Here is a 23,479-nt window from a genome sequence, read left to right as displayed (position 1 = left end):
AAATAACAAACGAGGAAGTGGCTCAAGCGCTTCAAAAAATAAAGAAAGGAAAAGCGGTAGGACCAGATGATATTCCTGGGGAAGTATGGAAAGCATTGGGAGAGACAGGAACAAGGTGGCTAGCAGGTTTATTTAATAGAATTATGGAAGTTGGACAAATGCCAGACAAATGGAGAAGCAGTATACTGGTACCTGTCTACAAAAACAGGGGAGGTATACAGCAGTGTACAAACTACAGGGCTATAAAACTGCTTAGCCACACCGTGAAAATATGGGAGAGAGTAATTGATAGACGGATACGTGAAGAGACCGACATATCCGAGAATCAATTTGGCTTAATGCAGGGCAGATCAACAACAGACGCAATTTTTATTATAAGGCAGTTGATGGAAAAATACAGGAGTAAAGAAACAAACGCTCATATGGTATTCATTGATCTTGAGAAAGCATATGATAGATTTCCTCGAGAGATTCTGTGGTTGGCACTCAATAAGAAAGGAGTCCCTGGTGCATATGTAAAGATTGTGAGGGATATGTATGAGGGAGTAACGACTAGTGTTAGGACAGACTAGTGTTAGGAGAGACTGATAAATTTCATGTGAAAGTAGGATTGCACCAAGGCTCGGTGCTTAGTCCGTATTTATTCTCACTAGTTTTGGACCAGATAACAGCGAAACTACAGGGTAACATTCCATGGTGCTTAATATATGCTGATGATGTCGTGTTAGTAGGAAACAGTGAAAGAGGCTTAGAACAAAAACTGGAACAGTGGACACGAGCTCTGGAGGAAAAAGTTTAAAACTTAATAGGACAAAGACAGAGTATTTGGAATGTTCATTTAAAGATGGAGTTACTACAAATAAAATGGTATCTTTGGATGATGAACTGATTGTAAAAAGCAATAGTTTTAAGTACCTGCGATCGGTATTACAGAGTAATGGAGAAATAGATGGAGATGCATGCAGTAGAATTAGGGCTGGATAGATGAAGTGAAAGGAAGCGAGTGGTGTGTTGTGTGACAGAAAAGTTCCAATGAAGCTAAAAGGAAAATTCTATAAAACAGCCATAAGACCGGCTATGATGTACGGAACTGAATGTTGGGCAGTGAAAAAGAAAGAGGAACAACAAATGCATGTGGCGGAGATGAGAATGCTTAGATGGATGAGTGGAGTGACAAGAAAGGATAAATTTAAAAATGAGTATATTAGGGGAAGTATAGGTGTGGCACCAATTGATGCCAAAATGAGAGAGCATAGGTTGAGATGGTTTGGTCATGTTCAACGTCGAGACGTTAATCATCCAATACGAAGAATAGCTGAAGTGCAGATTCCTGGAAGGAGTAGGATGGGAAGACCAAAGAAGAGGGGGGGGGAGACGATTAGGCAGGACATGTTGGTAAAGGGGATTAATATTGATATGACCCAGGGTTGAATTGTGTGGAGAAATGCAATTAGGGAAGCCGACCCCGCCTAGGGATAAGGCAAAGAGAATGATGATATAACATCTGGCAACTGTGTAGCGCAATGCAAATCTAACCACCGACTCTGGCCACCCACAGCTGACCGGATAAGGGATGAAGATCATGAAAATACCGGTGCTGAAAGTTATAGTGGCTCGCCAGAAAAGAGAAAGATTGTATGAGCATCCTATGTAAGTGACAGAGATAGAGCGGTATTGCACTTTTAATATACGTTTAAATGTGACTCTTCGTGTCAGGCTCGAAATCTCGAAAACGAAGTTAGTAGATCTTAAGATACAATGTTTTAGATCTATTTCTAGTTTCTTTACGCGTTCGCTTGCCGCTATTGTGTTTATTATCTACTACTGTATTGTATATTTGTGTTTATACTCTACTGTATTTTTTAATTTGTAATTATTAGTGCGTCGTGGTCGTGGGTGTCGTAGGTATATAAATAATATTTTGATTATTTTCTACGTTTAATTTATTTATTGACAATGAATCAAATTAGTATATTAAAAAACTCTTTTGGTGGGTTTTCGTTAGAAAAAAAAAACTACAAATTAAAGAACTCGGTCGGCCTTCACTCGATTTAAAAATTGAAAAACAAAGTGGAAATGGACAAACACTTCGCTGTCGTAAGTTTAATAAAACTATTTATGATAAAAATAGCTGGTTGTGTGGTTGCGAACAAACTAATTAACTGTTCTGTTTTTTATGCGTTTTGTTTGGAGGTGACGAGACTTGGTCAAACAAAGGCACCGATTGTCTTGTACATATATGGGAAAAATTGAAATCCCATGAAAAATCTAAAGTGCACATGAATAACGTTTTTAGCTTTTCAATGCTTGGTAAGTTAAATATAAAAACCCAAATAAAATCAGCTTATCGTGATACTCTAATTAAACATAATGAACAGGTAGATAAGAATCGATATGTCTTGAATCAAATCATAAATTGTATAAGGTTTTGTGGAGCTTTTGAGTTAGCTCTAAGAGGTCACGACGAAAGGAAAAATTCAGACCACAGAGGCATATTTAAGGAGCTGGTCAATTTTAGCGCAATTAGACAACGACTTAAAGGTTCACATTCAAAGTTCCAAATCTTTTAAAGGTACCTCAAAAACAACACAAAACGAACTACTGGAGTGCATGTTGGATGTTTACCACGAGAAAATTAAGAAAGAAATTGAAAATTCTCCTTATGTTGCAGTGATTGCTGATGAAACCACAGACGTTGCTGGTGAATTTCAATTAGTTATAGTCTTCCGATATTTGTGTAAAGGACGACCAGTTGAGAGATTTTGGAGATTTTACGTGCCGGGTGGATATGATGCTAAGTCAATCGCTGAATGTATTTAAATGTTTTAAATCCCTTATTAAAACATACTCCAAACAAATTAATTGCTCAAAGTTTTGATAGCGCATCTGTTATGAGTGGTGGCTTAAATGGTGTGCAAAAAATTATTAAGGAGACATATCCTCTTGCAAATTACGTTCATTGCTATGCACACCAAATGAATTTAATTATGACAAGTGCATGTTCCATCAATAAGCAGGCTAGGATATTTTTTTCTAATTTATCTGGTTTGTGCTGATTCTTTTCAACGTCTCCTCAAAGAACAAAAATTTTGGATGAGGTGGTTAATCGCAGGTTGCCAAAATCTTCCCAAATACGTTGGAATTTTCAATCACGAAGTGTTCATACTGTTCATGAAAATAGAAAAGACCTCATTGCAGTTATGGACATTATACAAAGTACTTCACGTGATTTGTCTTCCATTAATCATGCAAATGGTTACAAATTAAAGCTCCAGGATAAAGATTTTGTATTTTGGTTATTTATTTTTAATAAAATTATGCCTCACGTAGAAATTATTTTTCATCAATTGCAAAAAGTATGCACTGATTCTGTCAAAGTGAAAAAAGATTTGGAGAATTTTGAAGCAGCAATTCAAGGTATAAGGGAGCAAATGGACGTCATTATTGATAATATTCAAGAAGAAATAAACACGTCACAGAGACAAACCGATAATGATAATAATGAACCAATAAAAAAAAGGCGCGAATTGAAGAGGACAGGCCCAGCAGAAAACGGAAAGCCTTAGAGATATGCGATGCAGTTTTATTGCAAATAAAAACAAGGTTTACCTTCTCCAGACATTTAGTTGCTTCTCATTTATTTATGTCAGAGAAGTTTTCTGCTTATAAGGATAAGTTCCCCGAATCATTTCTTAATGAAACATGCACACAAGTTTTATTTTTAAACAAAACTCGGCTTAAAACTGAATTACAAGTATTGTATCAGCGAGAGGAATTAAGTAGGTACTACCTCTGGGGCTGTTCCGTTATCAGTTTTATTAAATGATGAAGGTTTAAAATGTACATTTGAAGAAACTGTTAAACTTTTAAGTATATTAATAACAATTCCCATGTCAACATCTGAAGCAGAACGTTGTTTTTCAATGCTAAAACGAATTAAGACATTCCTCAGAAATACAATGAAGGAAGAACGACTAAGTGCTTTAGGTATGCTGTCTGCAGAAAGACATTTTGTAAATGGCATTGACAATTTTAATAATAAATTCATTGAAAACTTTGCCACCAAAAAAGAAAGAAGGATGGACTTCACATATCGTAAACTTTAAAAGTGATATTAAATAACTTTGTGCGTGTGTGTAAATAATAGAATAGTGTTATTTTTATAATTTTCTAAATAGGCTCTAGAGACCAAATCGTAACAACAAACTTCAAATAAGTACATCAGCAGTGGTAGGAAGAATGAAAGATTGACAGCATAGGATTAAAGGACGTGGTGGTCGGATAAGTGCGAGAGACGGAAGCTGATGCGTGATGACGAGCGACTGAGAATCGGGCAAAAGAAGGACATCGGGGAGAAGTCATGCCCTAACGGGCGATTCCACCCTGATGCCCTAGTATGAGAGGGGTGGGGTTTAGCTGGTCCCGGCCACATCGGAGTTACGGAGGGCAGGGAGGTTCGATTTAGGGCCAAACTGGTCGACGTGACACTGATGAGGTTTCAGCTCAGGAACCCAGCACTGTTGGAAATGTTTACCACCGACGTCTGTTTGCAGATTCCCCACCTAGTGATGAAAAAAAGTACATCAGCAGTAAATACTCGTGGTAAGTTGAGTTTTTTTATTGTTAATTACTTAATTTACGGAACTGTTTTGATAAATTTTGGTCAATTTCTTGGCATCACAAAAATAGTAAATATATAGATATAAATATATAAGATAAAAATATCTGCGCCTATTTTTTTTTAATTTCTATTTTATATCCTTTTTGACAATCTTGTGAAACCGTCACTAAAAATTTAGGCAGCTGCTCGGATTCTGGCACTACCTTCCTAAAGTTATACGAGCCGCCACTGTCCCAGTGTGCCCAGCCCTGATAACAGACCCACCCGAGGAGGATGAAGATCGCCTACGAGAAACGGCTCGTCTATTCAAAATTTCAAAATCTCAAAATTTCAAAGATGGACAACAACTCTAGGAAAACAATTCATTTTGTCATTTGAATTCACAGTTCTAAAACGTTAAATTAATATCATTTACAGGAGTGTTTTGCCAAAGTAACCACTAAGTTTTGCAACTAAGACATATTATAAGTTAAAGACGACTCAAAATTATGTTTAATCTGTATGCATTCATTAAAATTTGATGCTAACTACTGATTTGTTTTTACTTTTTTTCATAAAAAAAATCTGGCCCCCGATAATCACACAGCGTTATAAAAATTATTAATCTATCTTAGGATTTCTAATTTTGTTTTTAATTTAATTAATAGGTGCACTACAGTTTATTTTACACCAACAGATAACAATTTTTAATTAAATAAAAACTGGAAACTAAGTAGGTGAATTTATTTTATAATAATTGTGTTCTGGAAGTTACGAAGTGGTTGGGATATTTTGCATAACAATGTACATTCTATGTACAGAATATATACTACATTTTGTTTATTTATTTATTAATTAATTTATTAATTAACCAGAGAGTATAAGGAAGGAAGAACTGGAAGAAGCTATAAACAATATTAAACTTGGAAAAGCGGCAGGAGAGGACCAACTAGATCCAGAAATGATAAAATGGATGGGTGAAAAAGGAGAGGACTGGCTATTACAGATATGCAAGGAAGCATGGAGTACAGAGAAAATCCCAGATGACTGGAAGAAGAACATAGTTCTACCAATATACAAAAAAGGACAACATAATGAATGCGAGAATTATAGAGCAATATGCTTGTCATCGGTCGCCTTCAAGGTATACACGAGAATTATAGAGAAGCGTCTAAGATCAGTGATAGAGAAAGAATTGGAAGACGAACAGGCTGCATTCAGATCAAACCGTCAAACAAACGATAACGTCTACATCATAAGAAATATAATAGAGAGACAATGCCGTAAAGGGAATGAACTATTTCTCATGTTCGTCGATCTGAAGGCGGCATTTGATACGATAAACAGAGAAATATTGTGGAAAATATTGGAGAGCTATAATATACCAAAAAAGATGATAAAAGTCATAAAATCTATATATATATGGAAGTAGAAGGCCAAGTACAAATAAATGGAGAAAGATCAGGCACTTTTAAATGGGATAAGGGAATTAAACAAGGAGATGGACTAAGCCCCCTCTTGTTTATAATAGTCATGGATACTTTAATCAAAAATACCAAAGATCAAACAAGAAACCTTCAATACATAGTAGGATATAAAAACTTAAATGCAATAAAGATCAACTCCCTTCTATACGCTGATGATATAGTTCTAATCACAGACACAGTAGAGAAAATGCAGAAACTAATAGATATTTGGCAAAAAGAGATACATAAATTAAAAATGGAAATGAACCTCAACAAAACAAAACTTATGATAATAAATGAAGATGAGAAAAGAGAAAGGAATACTAATATAATAGTAAGGGAAAAAGTAATAGAACATGTATCTACTTTTGAATATCTGGGAAATATAATAACAGATGATGGGAAAACGGACTTGGCAATAAGTAATAAACTGAAGAAGGCAACTAGCGTGTATTACTCTTTAAATAATACAATTTTTGGAAAGTCAGAAATAAGCAACAAAACTAAACTCAGAGTATATAACAGCATAGTAAATCCGATAATGACATATGGGGCGGAAACATGGATTGTCCAAAAGAAACATGAATCAATGATAAACGCGACGGAGATGAAATACATGAGAAAAATAGCCGGAGTTACGAAGTTTGACAGATTCAGAAATGAAGATATAAGAAGAGAGTTGGAACAAGAACCGATAATTAGGAAGATCGAAAACAAACAATTAAGCTGGTTTGGACACATACAACGAATGGAGCAAAATAGACTTACAAAGAAGGTACATGAAGCCAAAATGGGAAACAAAAGAAAAAAGGGAAGGCCGAGGAAGACATGGATGGACCAGATCCAAGATATAGGTGAAAGGAGACACATCAGTATGAGGGATATGAAGAAACTGGCCACCAATAGAAGCAATTGGAAGAAGTGGATAAAAGGCGGAACCCGACATCCGACGCCCTGAAGGGCACTAAGGATTATGAGAAAGAAAGAAAGAAAGAAAGGATTTCTAATTTTGTTTTTAATTTAATTAATAGGTGCACTACAGTTTATTTTACACCAACAGATAACAATTTTTAATTAAATAAAAACTGGAAACTAAGTAGGTGAATTTATTTTATAATAATTGTGTTCTGGAAGTTACGAAGTGGTTGGGATATTTTGCATAACAATGTACATTCTATGTACAGAATATATACTACATTTTGTTTATTTATTTAATTTTGCAGTCGCTTAAACATTAAAAAATACTACGTTTAATACAAACGATAAATTAACAAAATGTGTGATTTGGCATTGGTTAATCTAGATCATTACGTAGAGTATAAAAGGAATGAATACTGAGGAACACTGCAATAGTTTTTTTAAGTCGAAATTATTGTTAATTACAACATAAACTGACCGCAAATATGTACACAAATTAATGGCAAAGTCAATGTTTTCCTTGAGTTGATGCTTTTCAAATTCGCCACCAGGCGTCGCTCACTTTGCGGTTCCTCGCCAATACTGGTCAGCGCGCCACCAAATGGCTAACATGCCAAGGGTGGGCGTTGGCTAGTAAGTAAGTAAGTCTAGTCTAATGTCATATATATTGAAAACATTTGAACGAGTCATGAAAAACAGATTAGAATGGTGGATGGAAAGTAACAATCTCTACCCAGACGGCGAGCCAGGGGCGGCCCGTCGGGGTAGGCAAGGTAGGCGCCGCCTAACCTCTTCAAGTGTACAATACAATAATAAATTATTTATTAATATAAATTACTTATTTCAAAATTGTAATTTATAAATTTTGACACAATACGTAAGTATCTAAAACAAAAAAGCTATTTTTTAATTTCTCTTCGAAGTTGTAATTATTGTATGCTCCTCCTAGTAGTGCTACTCCCTCCTATATAGTCTATAGGTAGGGCACTACCCTATAGTCAGGCACTTTTCAAATCCGCCTAAAGAATAGAACAAAATGATATGCGTCTCTCATTCTTTACGCTAAGCACAGCGCTGTAATGTGGCTTGTCTAGTGGACGAGAATTTCCGGGAACTTTTTGGGGCTAGGTTAGGCTACATTTTTTTGAGCCTTCGACAATGGTTGTCCCGAGCTGCATCTCGGGATAGCCAATTGTATGTTTTAGGATCCGGACTACAAATACTGAAAAAACTAAAAGTGCGAATTTTGTCATAAAATTTGATACGTGGGGTTAGAATAATATTTGGAACGAATTTTCCAAATAACTTTTTCCGATATCTCTAACGCGAAGCAAAATATCGAAAATTCGCCCTGTGTGCAGATTCGCGTTTGAAATTTAAATTTGAGTTGACTATGACTATCTTAAAAAATGTGAACCATCGCACTTGCTTGACTGCAAAATTTTAAATCAGTATTTATTTTGATAGCCGCAATATAGGGGTGTCTTCATCTTAATTGCGACACACTGTGTATATAGGTATACAAGTATATTTATAATACGTAGAGTATAGTAGACTATAGAGTATATATAAAGGTATATGTGTCGCCTACCCGCATACTGAGGTCACGAGCCGCCACTGCGGCGAGCTTGGGTTTCGTAGAGGAAAAGGCACTATGGATTGCATTTCACACTTAGCAACCGATATCCAGTTAACTTACTCTAAAAACCAATATATTGCTGCATTATTTGTGGATATTTCTGGTGCATATGATAATGTTATTCTCGACCTGCTGTTTGAGCAACTTGTTAAACTAGGAGTGCCGAGTAAATGCGCGTATGTCCTAGTCAATCTATTTACAAATAGACAAGTCCATATGCGGCTAAATAATTCATTGACCGGCCCAAGGATAGTTAACAAAGGTTTACCCCAGGGCTCAGTTCTTAGTCCTTTGCTCTTTAACTTGTAAGTATTCTTTAAATTTACATAGGTACTATGGGAATGGAGTGTAACATCTTACAATATGCTGATGAGTTCTGTTTCTATGTTGAGAAAAATACTTTTCAGCAATGTGTTAATGACCTTAAAGTAAATATGTTTTACTGTAAAAGGTATTTTGATGACCATGGACTTGATATCTCACCTAAGAAGTCAGGAGTGGTATTTTTTTCGAGACACAGGTTACCAAACATTAGTAATTTAGAGCTATCACAGCTGGAGATCCCTGTATATAATTTTTTACATACCTAGGTGTTACCTTGGATTCAAAATTACCTGGAATGAGCATATTAGTAACTGCATTAACAAATGTGAAAAAAGCCTCAATATTCTTAAGGCCGTTAATCGATACGATTGGGGAGCAGACCCGAAAATAAACTTATTATTTTACAGAGTATATACCAGATCAATTTTGGATTATGGAAGTTTTCTTTATGGATCTGCGACAAAATCTCGTTTGATTAAACTGGATCGAATTCAATTCAAAGCTTTAAGGTTAGTCCTAGGAGCCCTCAAATCTACTCCTACACCAGCTCTTCTGGCAGAATGTAACGAGCCTCCATTACATTTAAGACGCCTATTGTTGGCAGAAAAATTTATTCTTAAATGCGAGTTTAATAAACAAAACAGCTTGTTACAAAAAATATCTTGCCTCTCTGTTGAAAATCTAACAAACAAATGGTGGGCAAATAAAAACTCTCCGACCCTATCTATTGCTTTTCCCAACCTATCACATTATTCATTTAACGGAGAAGGGATTCCATCTTTTTGCTCTAATTATGACATACTGTATGAATACGAAAGCAATAAAGTTGGTCTGAAAGTCAATAAAGCTAAGACAAAAATAATGGTGGTCGACAGATTTGACACTATTCAACTGACTAATATATTACAGGAATACCAGATAGTAAACACCTTTGTCTATCTCGGGTCTAGTATAACTAACGATGGTAACTGTGAAGCAGAAGTTCGGAGACGTATTGGTATGGCAAAAAATGCGATGAGTCGCCTAACTAAACTTTGGAAAGACAGATCTCTCTCTCAAAATATCAAGATGAGACTGGTGAATGCCCTTGTATTCTCAATATTTCTATACGGAGCAGAGACTTGGACTCTTCGCGCATGCGAGCGCCATAAAATTGATGCCTTTGAGATGTGGTGCTGGAGAAGAATGCTGCGCATACCTTGGACAGCTCATGGGACAAACGTTTCCATTCGAAACCAACTCAATATTAAAAAAAGGCTGTCCACAATATGTCTGCAACGAATTCTGCAATTCTTTGGTCACGTTGTTCGCAGAGGAAACTCATTCTGCGAAGCTCTTAGAGCAGCTGAAGATAGAGACCAATGGAGAAACATTGTTAGGAATATTGGAAGAAATCACGATCCTCAGTAATGGGGAAACGACAGGAGAGAGAGTATGAATACAAACCTATTGTAATAATTCCTTCACATAGTTTAGTTGTTCACGAAAATTTAGTAGTACAGGATAAGCTTCAGGCTAACCACTCTTGTAAAATTTATACCGATGGCTCAAAATCGTCTGCTGGTGTGGGCTGTGCCTTTTATATAGAAAATACTCAGGATTATTTTCAGTATAAATTAAAATCAGATTGCTCAATATTCACAGCTGAACTGGTAGCCATTGTCAAGGCATTGGATTGGATAGTTAATACCACATTAAATTTCGAAAGGTATATAATTCTGTCCGATTCACAGTCCGTCCTGCTCGCATTAAGACACTTCTCTAAACACATATATACCAACAGGCTAATTGTAGATGCACTTGACAAGATAAGGCTCCTAAGTTTGCTAAGAAGAAATGTTTGCTTTGTGTGGGTAAAAGGTCATTCTGATAGGTCTAAGACGCCACTTTAGTGGGCCTAGAATACAATGAGTTGCCCAAATGGGATATAGTTGCAGCTAGGAAGAAACACGTTTTATAGGGTAAGCACAGAGCAAGTGAGTCGCGCTGGAGGTGTAGCTGTCGGTCGCGGTCGATGTCGACATCCATGTAAAACAAACACATTGTAATGAATGGAAGTAAACAGAGCACGTAAGTCGCGGTGGAGGTTTAGCGCGATGCCATTCAGGAGGTTTACATCGATGCTTTTGAGTTTGTTTTACATGAATGTCTACTGCGCGGCCTACAAGGATGCTTTCCTGTGATTGATTCGTTGTTAGAAGCCAAGTTGTTATTACCTGCGCTATCTGAGTTGATACTTTTTATATAATCCCTTTTTTGTATTTAGTTTATTTTTGAATTTCTAAAGTAATTAAATTCAGTAAATTTTTGAAATATGAAGGAGGATCTGATTATTTACAGCTGGCATTTCATCACTATCATAACTTGACTGACACAACATCGCAAAAGCACAGTCTTTTTGTCATTCAAATTTCATTAAACTACTTCACTTGATAGTGGTTCTAGCTCGACGACAGCGCAGGTGACCTCCTTGCTATGTGCTGTCGACATCGACCGCGACTTAACTAGTGGTATCTACCGCGACCTACACATCCACCTCGACTTACTTGCTGTGTTCTTACCCTTAGACTTAGTTGGGAAATTGAGTGGCAATCCTTTACTAACAGTAGCAAAAATACATATTGCAATATATATCCAACTCTTCCGTCTTCTCTCCTAAGCGAGAGAAGTCCCATCTCTCGAAAAATTTACACCATGTACGTTAGATGCTTTTTTGGACATGCTACAGTAAAGTCATACCTGTATAAAATAAAACTATCAGAAACAGATACATGTGAATGTGACGGCAGTTGTGATGACCTTAACCACTGAACCACTTTGAACCTAAGGCCAAAAAAACGTATTTAAAAAGAATTTTGAAATATGATATTATGTACGACAGTCAATGAGTGCAAAAATAGGATATTAAGTACCTCCGATATCTACCCTATTGTGTGGTTGAAAAACATTGTTTTAATTGATGTTTGTTACTTAGGTACCACCAGGGGTATCAAATTCTGACTATTATATCGTAGGTGTGATTGTTGAAAAAAATCAAATTTAAATTAAATTCCATTCTCAATTTTTTAAATTTAATAATAATTTATTTAATTGCATTAAATATATATTAAAATACCGGGTGTCCACTTATATTTTCCCCCATTTTAACTGCCTATAACTTCTAAACGGCTCAAGATAAAAATATGCGATTTTCACTGAAAGGTTTTATTTTGATAAAAGTTTTATCTGAATGGATTGAATTTTTTATATCGCTTTAAAATACGAAATAAAATATGGCGGATTTTTGAAAAAAACGTTGTTGACTTTTTTTAATGAAACACCCAGTATATTCTTTTGTAAATTGAAAGAAAGGTCATTCACCTATCTAGTGATATAAAGTTTTTCAAAATCGGGTGTCAAATCACTGAGTAATTAATTTTTAAAATGAGAGGTGCAACGTGGATATCACATACCTATATAACATAACTAAGCGAATTGATGTGATTTCCACATTGCATCTCCCACTTTAAAAATTAATTGCTCAGTCATTTGACAACCGATTTTAAAAAATGTTATATCGCTGGATAGATAAATGACCGTTTTTTCAAGGTTTTGGGTAACTGACCAATTTTTGTATCGCTTTTAAATAAAAAATGGCGGATTTTTGACAAAAAAACGTTGTTGACTTTTTTTATTAAAACACCCAGTATATTTTTTTTGTATCTTGAAAAACGGTCATTTACCTATCCAGCGATATAACATTTATTAAAATCGGTTGCCAAATGACTGAACAATTAATTTTTAAAATGAGAGATGCAATGTGGAAATCACATAACATAATATCATTTTGCTCAGTTATGTTATTTAGGTATGTGATATCCACGTTGCACCCCTCATTTTAAAAATTAATTACTCAGTGATTTGACAACCGATTTTGAAAAACTTTACATCACTGGATAGGTGAATGACTTTTCAATTTGCAAAAAAATATACTGGGTATTCCATTAAAAAAAGTCAACAACGTTTTTTTCAAAAATCCGCCATTTTTCTTTTCGTATTTGAAAGCGATATAAAAAATTCAATCCATTCAGACCAAACTTTTACTAAAATGAAACATTTCGGCAAAGACCGCATATTTCTATCTTGAGCCGTTTAGAAGTTATAGGCAGTTAAAATGGGGGAAAATATAAGTGGACACCCGGTATATAAAAATATATATTAAACATAACTCTGAAAAAAGATTAAATTTTTAATTTCATTAAACAATTTTTTCTATGTACCTATCTATATCTTTATAATATATCTCTATATCATATAAATTTTATACAGAGATATATATTATAAAGACATAGAAAAAATTATTTAATTAAATTAAAAATTTCTTTTTTCAGAGTTATGTTCTGTGTTACACATTATGTATTAGGTATGAGACATTCGATGGACTGTTTTTCATTTATCTCTTGTTCGTATTCTCTTGTTCTTGATTTCTTTTTTTAGTATTGGTAACCAAAGCCTGTTGCATTCTGTTGATGAATTTCCTACACGTTTTTCTTCGTTGAGTAGGATGAGGGCTGCTTCTTTGACTTTCCTCTTTTTTATTGTTTTTATTTTATGATTATTGATGCATCTTTCAATTGTGGTCTGTGCTCCTTGGACCAGGCATGTTTGCATATCGGGGATTTTTGGAAGTCTCTTCTTGATGTATGTTTCATATTAGTTAACCCTGATACTTAGTGGTCTTGCCACGTAGAAGTTGTCGAATTCATAAGGTATTTTGTAGGTGCAGTTTTTGGATCTTCCTTGTGTATTGTTGGGTTTGGTTTTGGACAGGATAGATCCCATAGTGTTGGTTGTTTTGAATGTTGTTGTGATATTGTACTTGTTTCCAATGCTTTTTAATTTTTCTGATTAGCTTTTTGCATATGACGATCTAGGGGAAAACATGATAAGCGCCAATTTATTAATTTTAAGGTTTTACAAAATTATAGTAGGGTAGAGTGGGCCACAATGAGACATGAGCCACTCTGAGCTAGTTAAAGAATTTAAATGTAGCGGAGCTTTACAGGTGCTGCACTCTGTGAGCAGTTCTATGAATTTCATCTTTACCCATATAACCCTACATTACCACTATCACTCTATTACAGATTGTTTGACTTCCGTACTTTTTCGACACCAGAAGTTTTTTCGTCACTCTATTTCATCACAAAATATTACCCAGTTAAGCAGATATTCTGTTACTTTTTATAACTAACATATAACACATGTTTATATTGTTGAATTTCATGATATTTACATTTTGAGTTTCTATGTTTAAATCGGATATAATAACAAAAGAGTAAAACACTGTGCATTGGGCCACAATGAGACAGATACATTGGGCCACAATGAGACAGAATTTTTGTAGGCAGTCAGACATAGACACTATGTTTCAAGTGAGAGCAGCGAGGAATTTGAAATTACTGCTTCTAGTAACAGTAAAAAGAAGTTTTCAGACACTGATAATGACCAGCAAGAAAGAGCTAATCCTTCAAAATTTAAGCCCATTGATGAAGACCCAAATGTTAAAGATGTTGTCCTTGTTAAATTTGAGGCTAAAGACATGAGAGATGTTTATTACATATGTAAAAGGTAATAGGTAAAATCAAAGGACATAAATGGTGATGTAGAAATAAGTTTTTTAAGGAGAAGTTGGAAAAATCCAGGTGTCTCATTGTGGCCCATGCTTGGGCCACAATGAGACACTTGCAATGATTTTAAAAAACTGTATGAAGCTGATTGAAATCAGTCACAGATCATCAATTTCAATGTAAAACGTAGAGAAAACGTCAAAGTTTCTAGAATACTAAATTTGAAAATAATTGTCTACTGAAAAAAAAAAAAATAAAAAAATAATAAAGTGAATTTTGTCTCATTGTGGACCATCCTCACCTATGTCTAACTGGTCCATACAAAATGTATAAACTCTATAGGAAAATAAACTGTTAACTCTCAGGATTATGCCTATTAAACATATACATACAGGTAAAGAACCTGATAACCACCAGCCATCCAGGGAAATAACTTGAAAGTCAATTTGATTGCGTCAACGTTAACGTTCATGTTTTATCCATGTCTTTATCCTCAGAGTATTTTTCACAACTCCCTCACAAATAATTATTATTTTATATTCGAGTGAATTTTGAAAATATTGTTTTCAGTTTGTTATATATTCACTTCAAATAATATGATTTTTATAATCATATTAATCTTTATACTTATTTATATTAAAATATTTCTGGTTTCCAAAGTTTAGTATTTATTTCATGTCCTATTACCACAATTAGTAAATCTAGCAACCATAATTATTACAAATTAGTATTGCAGTTTTCATATTACTACTTTTTGAAGCGTTTCTTCGCTCTCCTGTAAAATTAGCAAAATGGCGCTTATCATGTTTTCCCCCTGGACCCTCCATAATATGGTAGTTGTCTTTGAATCCCTTCTTTTGGATGTCTTTGGAATGTGTGTGGTATTTTGTTGTTACTTTTCTTCAATCTTGTGGAATTCCTTGTTTATAAAAGACAACAGTTAGTCATTTTTTGTTAAAACCTTAATGAATAAATGTTTACGTTGTGCTTGGAGTGATAATTTAAAAATCTGTTGGTGTGGTTTCGTTTTCTGCAGATTTTGGTTGCATATCCTGTGTCTCTTTTTGTGATGAGCATATCTAGAAAAGGAAGTGTGTTGTTGTTTTTCCTGTTCCATGGTGAATTTGATGGATTCTTCTTTATTACCGATGTCATCAGTTGTTCAATGTCTCTGGTATTGTTTAGCTACTTACCTACGTGTAACTGTGTATCTTGATATAGCGAACGACTAAATGTCATAGGTATACTTTGTCTTAAAATAGTTAATACTTCGTGCAGTGCCGTCTCTTGTTAGCATTTAAGCAGGGCCGCGTTTAGGTCAATTACCGCCCTAGGCAATTCTCTAGTAGCCGCCCTTCAAAAATGTACTATTTTTGCGAAAAAAAATGCAAGCAGAATTTTTTATTTAGGGAGCGTTCAAGTATTACGTAACGCGATTTTTGAAGATTTTTGACCCCCCTCCCCCCTATGTAACGCAATTTTTGAAGATTTTTGACCCCCCCCAACCTGCGTTACGTAATACTTGAACGGTCCCTTAAATAAGAAATGTATTGTTTGGAAATGTATTAAAAATATTCTTTATTTTACATCAAGCCTAATGTTACATATTACTAGTATAAAAAGACGCCATGCATTTTTTTTGTAAATATTACTATAAGTGATACTTTAACAATAAGGGTAAATAAATTTATTTCATAGGGGAGTCAATGCAGATCCAAAACTTGCATTATTTCGGAAAAAATCAAACAAGCTTATATTTTTCTAAAATGTAAGCTTGTTTGATTACCCTATATTTTATTTTATATTCAAAATCTTCTTAACTTCCCCATCACAAAAATATAAAGGTTTGTTTTGTTATAAAAGGTATTTACAAAGTTATAATTAATGTTCTATGAAAATCGTAATAAGTTCAGCTCCCTGTATAAATAAAAATAAGCACAACAGCAATGGCTTATTGGTCCATATTTTTTTGTTGATTGTCAAAATTTATAAAATTGGTTGATATTGCTAATTTTCTTCATATCGAACACAGGATGATTCAAAACGCAAGTACATTATTTTTGCATTAATTTTAAATCGAACATCCTAATTAATATCTTGGGCTAAAAAATGAAAATATCTCGAATATATAAAATATAGGGTGTTCCATTTAAAATTTCTGGGAAAAGAATGTACTTGCGTTTTAACTCACGATGTATTCGATAAAAAGAAAATGAGCAATATCAACAATTCTTAAAAATTTTCACAACCAACAAAAAAATATATGGCACCAATAAACCATTGCTGTTGTGCTTATTTTTATTTATACAGCGAGCTGAACTTGTTACGATTTTCATAGAAAATTGGTTATACCTTTGTAAAAGCCCTTTTATAACATAACAAACCTTTATATTTTTGTGATGGATAAGTTACGAGGATTTCGAATATAAAATAAAATATAGGGTGTTCCATTAAAAAAAAAACTTAAGTTTGGTCTGCCACTATATTGTCGAACACCCTGTAACATTCTAACTAATTTCGTAATATGAAGATCAAAGTTGGCTACAATTTTTGTTAATAACTTTTATTGCTATCTATTACTATAGCGGATCTACTGAGCATTATCACACTAATCAATCAACTTGTATATTGATTTTAAAATTATTTTAAGGCGAAAAATTTTTTTGTCATTATTTTTTAAACCACAGAAATGTCTGGCAATTATAATTCATATTTCTAATAATGTTTAAAAAGTAATGACAAAAAATTTTTTCGCCCAAATAGTTATTTATGATATAAGTGTTAAAAGTACAATTTTAAGGCACGCATGTGAAAGTTTGCAGAATGAGAGAAGCGAATTCTGCAATTCACATGAGTGCCTTAAAAATGTACTTTTTAACACGTATATCATACAATATTTTTTCTACAAACGTTATAAATTTATAAAATACAATATTTTTGTTAATTGCTGAAACCATAAAACCTATGACCCGTAAAAGGTAGAACTGGTTGTCTACACTCGAGGGGAATGTCTAAAAATTCTTAGCGAACATATACCGTTACATAAACTTGTTTTTTCTACAAACGTGTTAAAAATGCAATAATACAGTTTAAATTAAATTTTAAAATACCTTTTAAACCACCATTTTCAAATTGCGCAAGTTGTACTATTAATATTAATATTATTAAATGAAATATAAATATTTTGACGTTTCACAATTTGACAATTCACTTTTAACTGCAACTGATGTGCCTTAAAAATTTTAAAGCACTAGTGCCAAATACATTAGACGGTATAATACCATCTAATGTATTTGCTAGTGCTTTAAAGTAGCATTTTTAACGCTCCAATGGAATGCTAAAAATTGCATTTTTAACACGGTTGTAGAATAATACCAAATACCATCTAATGTATTTGCTAGTGCTTTAAAGTAGCATTTTTAACGCTCCAATGGAATGCTAAAAATTGCATTTTTAATACGGTTGTAGAAAAAATAATTTTAAAGTCGATATATTTACCTGTACAGGTGTGCTGCGCAGTAATGAACGCAACCTGTATCAGTAGCCAGATGGCCGGTACGGTGTTCGAGGAAGCATAGGGAATAATATTATATTAAAGAACCAGTTTTCTTTTCCGACATTGCTAGCTCTTGGTCCAATAGTTATAATAAATATAGGTAAATATAATACACACAGTAGGAAAAATGAAAGAATACCCATGAACGAACATATAAAACACGCTGTATTTTCCGGTCACCGTGTCACACAAAAAATTGGCCAGCGCAAGTACATGTAATAATTATTGTTTCATGTACTTGCACTGGACAATTTTCTTTGTGACACTGTGACAGGAAAATACAACGTGTTTTATATGTTCGTTCATGGGTATTCTTTCATTTTTCCGACTGAAAATCTGAATATTTCTTACTTACCGAGCCGAGAGTGGAACGTAGAATTTATAAAAAATAATATTTTATACAAGTGAGAAGAACAAAAATCACAGTATGGTATGAATTCACTTTTGACCAGTGAAAACAAACACATAATGTTTTACATAATAATGAAAAATTATGATTATGTATAATTTGCAATTTGCACTAGTATAACATAGGAATGTGTTGCGATAGCAGTAGCCGTTATTTTTTAACTGTTATTTCACTGAAACTGTTTCACACTGTTACATCATTTTCATAATAACTGAAATATTCAGGTAGCTGACTACTTTTTTAGTTATTGTAGACCTATAGGAAGAAAACCTACCCGTGTCCTGTCTAGAGTTCACCTCCGTTTTTTTAATTATTAACAATTTAATTTGTATGTAATTTCTACATACATTACATGCAATTTTATTATAAATGTATTAATTAATAAAGGGTCTACTTTGTTTAAACATTCCTTGAAAAAATTATTTTTTTCCAAATATCTACTCGTATTTTCTTAATCATATCATCATTAATGATCATAGAAAAAGTTAAAGTATATTTTAATAAATAAATTATTTTAATTAAATAATAATTTATTGAACATAATTTATTCATTAAAATATACCTTAACTTTTTCTATGATTAATAATGATAGTATCATTACAAAAAATGGATTTTTGAGAGAAGATTATTTTTTCAAAAATTGTTTAAAAAAATTTAGGCTGTTTATTAATTAATAAATGTCTAGACAAATTGCATATTTGTAATGTACACAAAAGTACATACAAATCAAAAGAAGAAATATCAAAATCCATTGAGTAGATCCCAAGATATAGAAAATGGTAGGTAGTAGTTTTAAGTTGCTTTTTTAGTTTTTGAACTCGTGCATTTTTCGGCTCCCGCCAGGTAGCTGACAACTGTTTTAATTGTTGACCTATAGGATGAAAACCTACATGTTTCCTGCCTAGAGTTCGCGGTCGTTTTTTAATTATTAACAATTTAGTGCAATCAACGCAGAAGCTCCCCCTTCACTTACTATGACCAGTCATCATTTGAACTACATTTTTAAAAATTCGAGTAAAATATCATCTTTTCGAATACCTATGTAAGAAGATGTTTTCTACGGACAAAATTTTTAAAGTTATTGTAAATGCTTATAAACTAATATTTTTTACTATATTAGATAATTTTTTATCTTTTCTTAATACATTTTGATAGTATCACTTTTCTACTTTCATTTGGCATACGCAGAATTGTCCTATCTTCTTTATTTTCTGTCATTTGTTATTGCAAAATAAAGGTATCTGGGATAAACAAATAGAATACCTAAGTTTAAACTAATTAATGGATCGGTCTCAAATTTTGGGAGTTTGTTATGTACCCCAATAATACCCAACTTTGAGTAAAGTGAAACACTACAGTTCTAAGTTAGTTTTAGTAAAAGTTATTAATAAATAACGATTTTCAGTTATTTTGCAGTTTACGAAGCAACAAATTAACTTTTTGACTTTCAAAAATCGTCATTTTGAAGGTTTTTCAATGTTCTAAAAAAATAAATTTTGTAATTTTATGTCAACTATTTAGCTTTTTAATTGAGTGCAAAAAATATCAAAAATCGCGTTGATTGCACTAAATTGTTAATAACTAAAAAACACGAACTCTAGGCAGGACACATGTAGGTTTTCATCCTATAGGTCAAGTCAACAGTAACTAAAGAAGTCAGCTACCTTGATATTTCATTGTCCCGAACATGGTCTATTTCTTGCCTATTTCCCTGGCTGGAGTATTATATCAGTGCGACGACACGAATGTTATCTACTTGTAATAATACAGTTTGAAAATCCCAACTCTAACTCGATTTCGTCCTGTAATCTTTAGTTTCTGCAATATGTGCAATATTGATGTGTTCAGTCAATTCACCGTCTTTGCCGAGCTTCTGGCGGCCCAATAATCACTAAATTTATGACTTCCGTTCTTTTTGGATGACTAGTGTTAGGGTTAAGATAACAGAATGCTATGTTTGTTTTATTTTTGATGTGAATGCAATTTCTTTTATTTAGAAACGAATGCCCACTTCTATTTCATTGATGGATGAATGATGAATATACATACATATTTGTTATTCGATTTTAATTTTTAAATACAAATATTTTTTGTACAGTATTTTTGCCGCCCCAGGGGCGTCATTTGGTAGGGTTAGGGGAGGCAGTTGCCCCCCCTGAAACTGAAAATGACTGAAATTTACAAAAAATGCTTTCAGTTTTCATCATTACATCATATATAATGTATTGTATATTATATAATGCTTGCCCCCCCAATCAAAATTTCAAATGACGCCCCTGTGCCGCCCTCTTACAACTTGCCGCCCTAGGCAGCTGCCTATATTGCCTAATGGATAAAGCAGCCCTGCATTTAAGAGACATTGCAATCCATTCATGCTAACACTCAATATAACTGTTTTATCTGCATATGTGATTGTATTTATGAGTATTATAATTAGATGTAATGACTGTATTCTACTTACTCTTTAATAAAACTGTGAGATTCGCTCTTATTAAATACTTGAACGTTTGCGATACTTTCTAACCGGGTAATGTTAATCTTTCCATCTACCAGTTGACTTTTCTTGTTTCTATTATTGGCCTGTGATGTACTATCAGCCGAAATAAGTAACGAACTTCTATTAGTTATTTGTTCTAAATTATAATTTTTTTCCTGCAACTGATTTTCTAACGGTTTGATATCGTCATCAATTTCTGGATATTCTTCGGATTCATCACTAAAAAGGAAATAAATGTTAATATTTTTATAAATGGAGTAATAAACTGGAACCTTTGGCGAGAGCCAAGCAAATGATGGGAAAGAACTAACAAAACTCGCAACCTTAGATGAAAGATAAAAACTTTATGCAAGACACGAGGATTTATAGAGCATAGAGGTAGAGACATCTACTCAAGACTATTTTTTCTAGATATCTATAATATCATAAGTAGTTAAATTTAAATTGAAAAAACTATTCGCCAATTAAAAAGTTCAGTCCAAGATACCTACTTGTACTGCATAGACAATTCAGCCAAGGCAAGCAATAGTAAAAAAGTGAAAGATACGAACAACATAAACTACGATTGTTTACCGAAGAACTGCAAACAGCGATAAACAAGAAACAGAATCTAGAATTTCTTTGCCCAAGATAAAGGCATACAGAATATGTATAATTAAAAAAAAAATGCTAGACTGCTTACACGAGAAGTTTACCAATAAATCAAACAGCGAATAAAAAAGTGGCTAAACTGAATACAATCAAAGAAGACGAGTGGATAAACCACTACAAGGCACTTTGGCAAAAACAAGAAACAATCTGAATTATCAATAACACAGATTTAGACGATAATAGCAAAGTCGAAGAAGTCGATGAAATAATAATAGATGAACTACAAACTCCACTTAAAAATAAAAAAAATGGAAAAGCTTATATGGGATAGATGCATAAATACAGAACCAATTAAATATGCTGCACTTGCTGCCACTTACGATGCCTCCACCTTTTAAACCGGCATTGGTCGCTAGGTAAATTGTTACGCGAGTGGTCGCGCGTGAGATTTTCTCTCACATATCCAACTTTTGCGTTTCTTTACATAATTTTATAAAAAAGATGAGGTTTCATAAACGATAAAGCCATTTGCTTTAAAATAAAAAGACACGACGTTTTTCTGTTTTATTATTATTATCTTTATATAAAATGTGACTATTGATGCCGCCAATATTTAACATTGAAAAATATATGGTAAGTGACCATCTACAACTAACCCGTGAAATAGAATATAGGATTTTCATATCATCGATCACATTCACGGCGCCTTTTATTACATCATAAAAGGATATTATTTCAGGTTTTAAAGGGAAAAATAAAATTAATTTTTATACACAGTTGGTGACGCCGGTGGTCGCTTGATGAGAGAATCTCTCACATGAAGCGCGCTGACTCAACAATATGGTGATACTACAGTCCGTCTAATTTACTTACCGTTGCACGTCATTATTTAGGTTAGACATCTAAGTTGACATTGTTGCCCAATTATAAAAAATTCTTGAATTTATTTTAAATCAAATACATCACACAATTTTTGCCGAAGTGGATTATACAGCAAAACAAATTAATATTCAATGTAAATCAATAAAAACTTTAGAAATAGAAAACAAGAATTAAGTTATAATCTTACGTTAAAGTACATAATAAAAACAGTAAATATAATGAGACAAATACCTATAGTAAAGAATATAAACAAATATGAAGTGTCATCACCGCAACTGTAAAATAAATGTTACCAATTTATGCCAAAATATCACCTTCGTTCGATTATAGTTACAGTGTATTCCGAACAAATGTGCTTCATAAAAACGCTTTATAATCCATTTATACAAATTAAATGAAACATATTATTGTGTATTTCTTTAAGTTAACATTAATAGAAATCTTTGAATATTATTTCTACGCTCATATAATAAAATATGCCTAGTGGCTGTAACGCCAGTGTACTCGGCAAGGTGATTCTAAAAAAGAACACACCTACCGCCTAAATATTTCGTGTTGGTATCATGTGACGTCTCGGGCTATGACGCTGGATGACGTGCAACAATAAGTAAATTAGATGGAGTATAAGTAAACTGAGTCACTATCTGAGCGGACGAGTCTATTAGATTGTCGAGGGAGGATAGTTAGGAGACTAGAAGGAACTACAGCGCGTATATTTTCCCAAAAAAAAAGTTGTGCGCAATTTTCTGAAACCGTGAGAGAAAATCTCTAATAGCGACCACTGGCGGGTTAATATATGTGCTGGCAGAGATATTACAAAATTCCTGATCCATGGAATAAACGGAGATCATCTCTTTATTCAAAAAGCGCAACATAAGCGACTGTAGAAACTATAGAAGCATCATTTTACTAAATGTATAATTAAATTATATGCAAAGATCCGTAACAACAGACTAAAGGTTATAACCGAAATACTTCGGTTAGATATTCA

General features: G+C 33.5%; 1 protein-coding gene across 1 annotated transcript in view; it reads right to left on the bottom strand.

The window, feature by feature from the left end:
- LOC126878797 (protein artichoke-like) overlaps positions 1 to 23,479 on the bottom strand; it is a 146,815-nt gene that overhangs the window by 15,921 nt on the left and 107,415 nt on the right. Inside the window, exon 9 of the mRNA XM_050641692.1 lies at positions 20,980 to 21,234. Within this exon, the coding sequence (XP_050497649.1) occupies positions 20,980 to 21,234 (255 nt within the window). The remainder of the gene's footprint in view (positions 1 to 20,979; positions 21,235 to 23,479) is intronic.

The sequence above is a fragment of the Diabrotica virgifera genome, chromosome 1 (genome assembly GCF_917563875.1).
Source record: "Diabrotica virgifera virgifera chromosome 1, PGI_DIABVI_V3a".
In the NCBI taxonomy this organism is placed as follows: domain Eukaryota; kingdom Metazoa; phylum Arthropoda; class Insecta; order Coleoptera; family Chrysomelidae; genus Diabrotica; species Diabrotica virgifera.
Note: the sequence above shows the minus strand (reverse complement) of the source record. Positions and strands in the feature narration are given on the sequence as shown.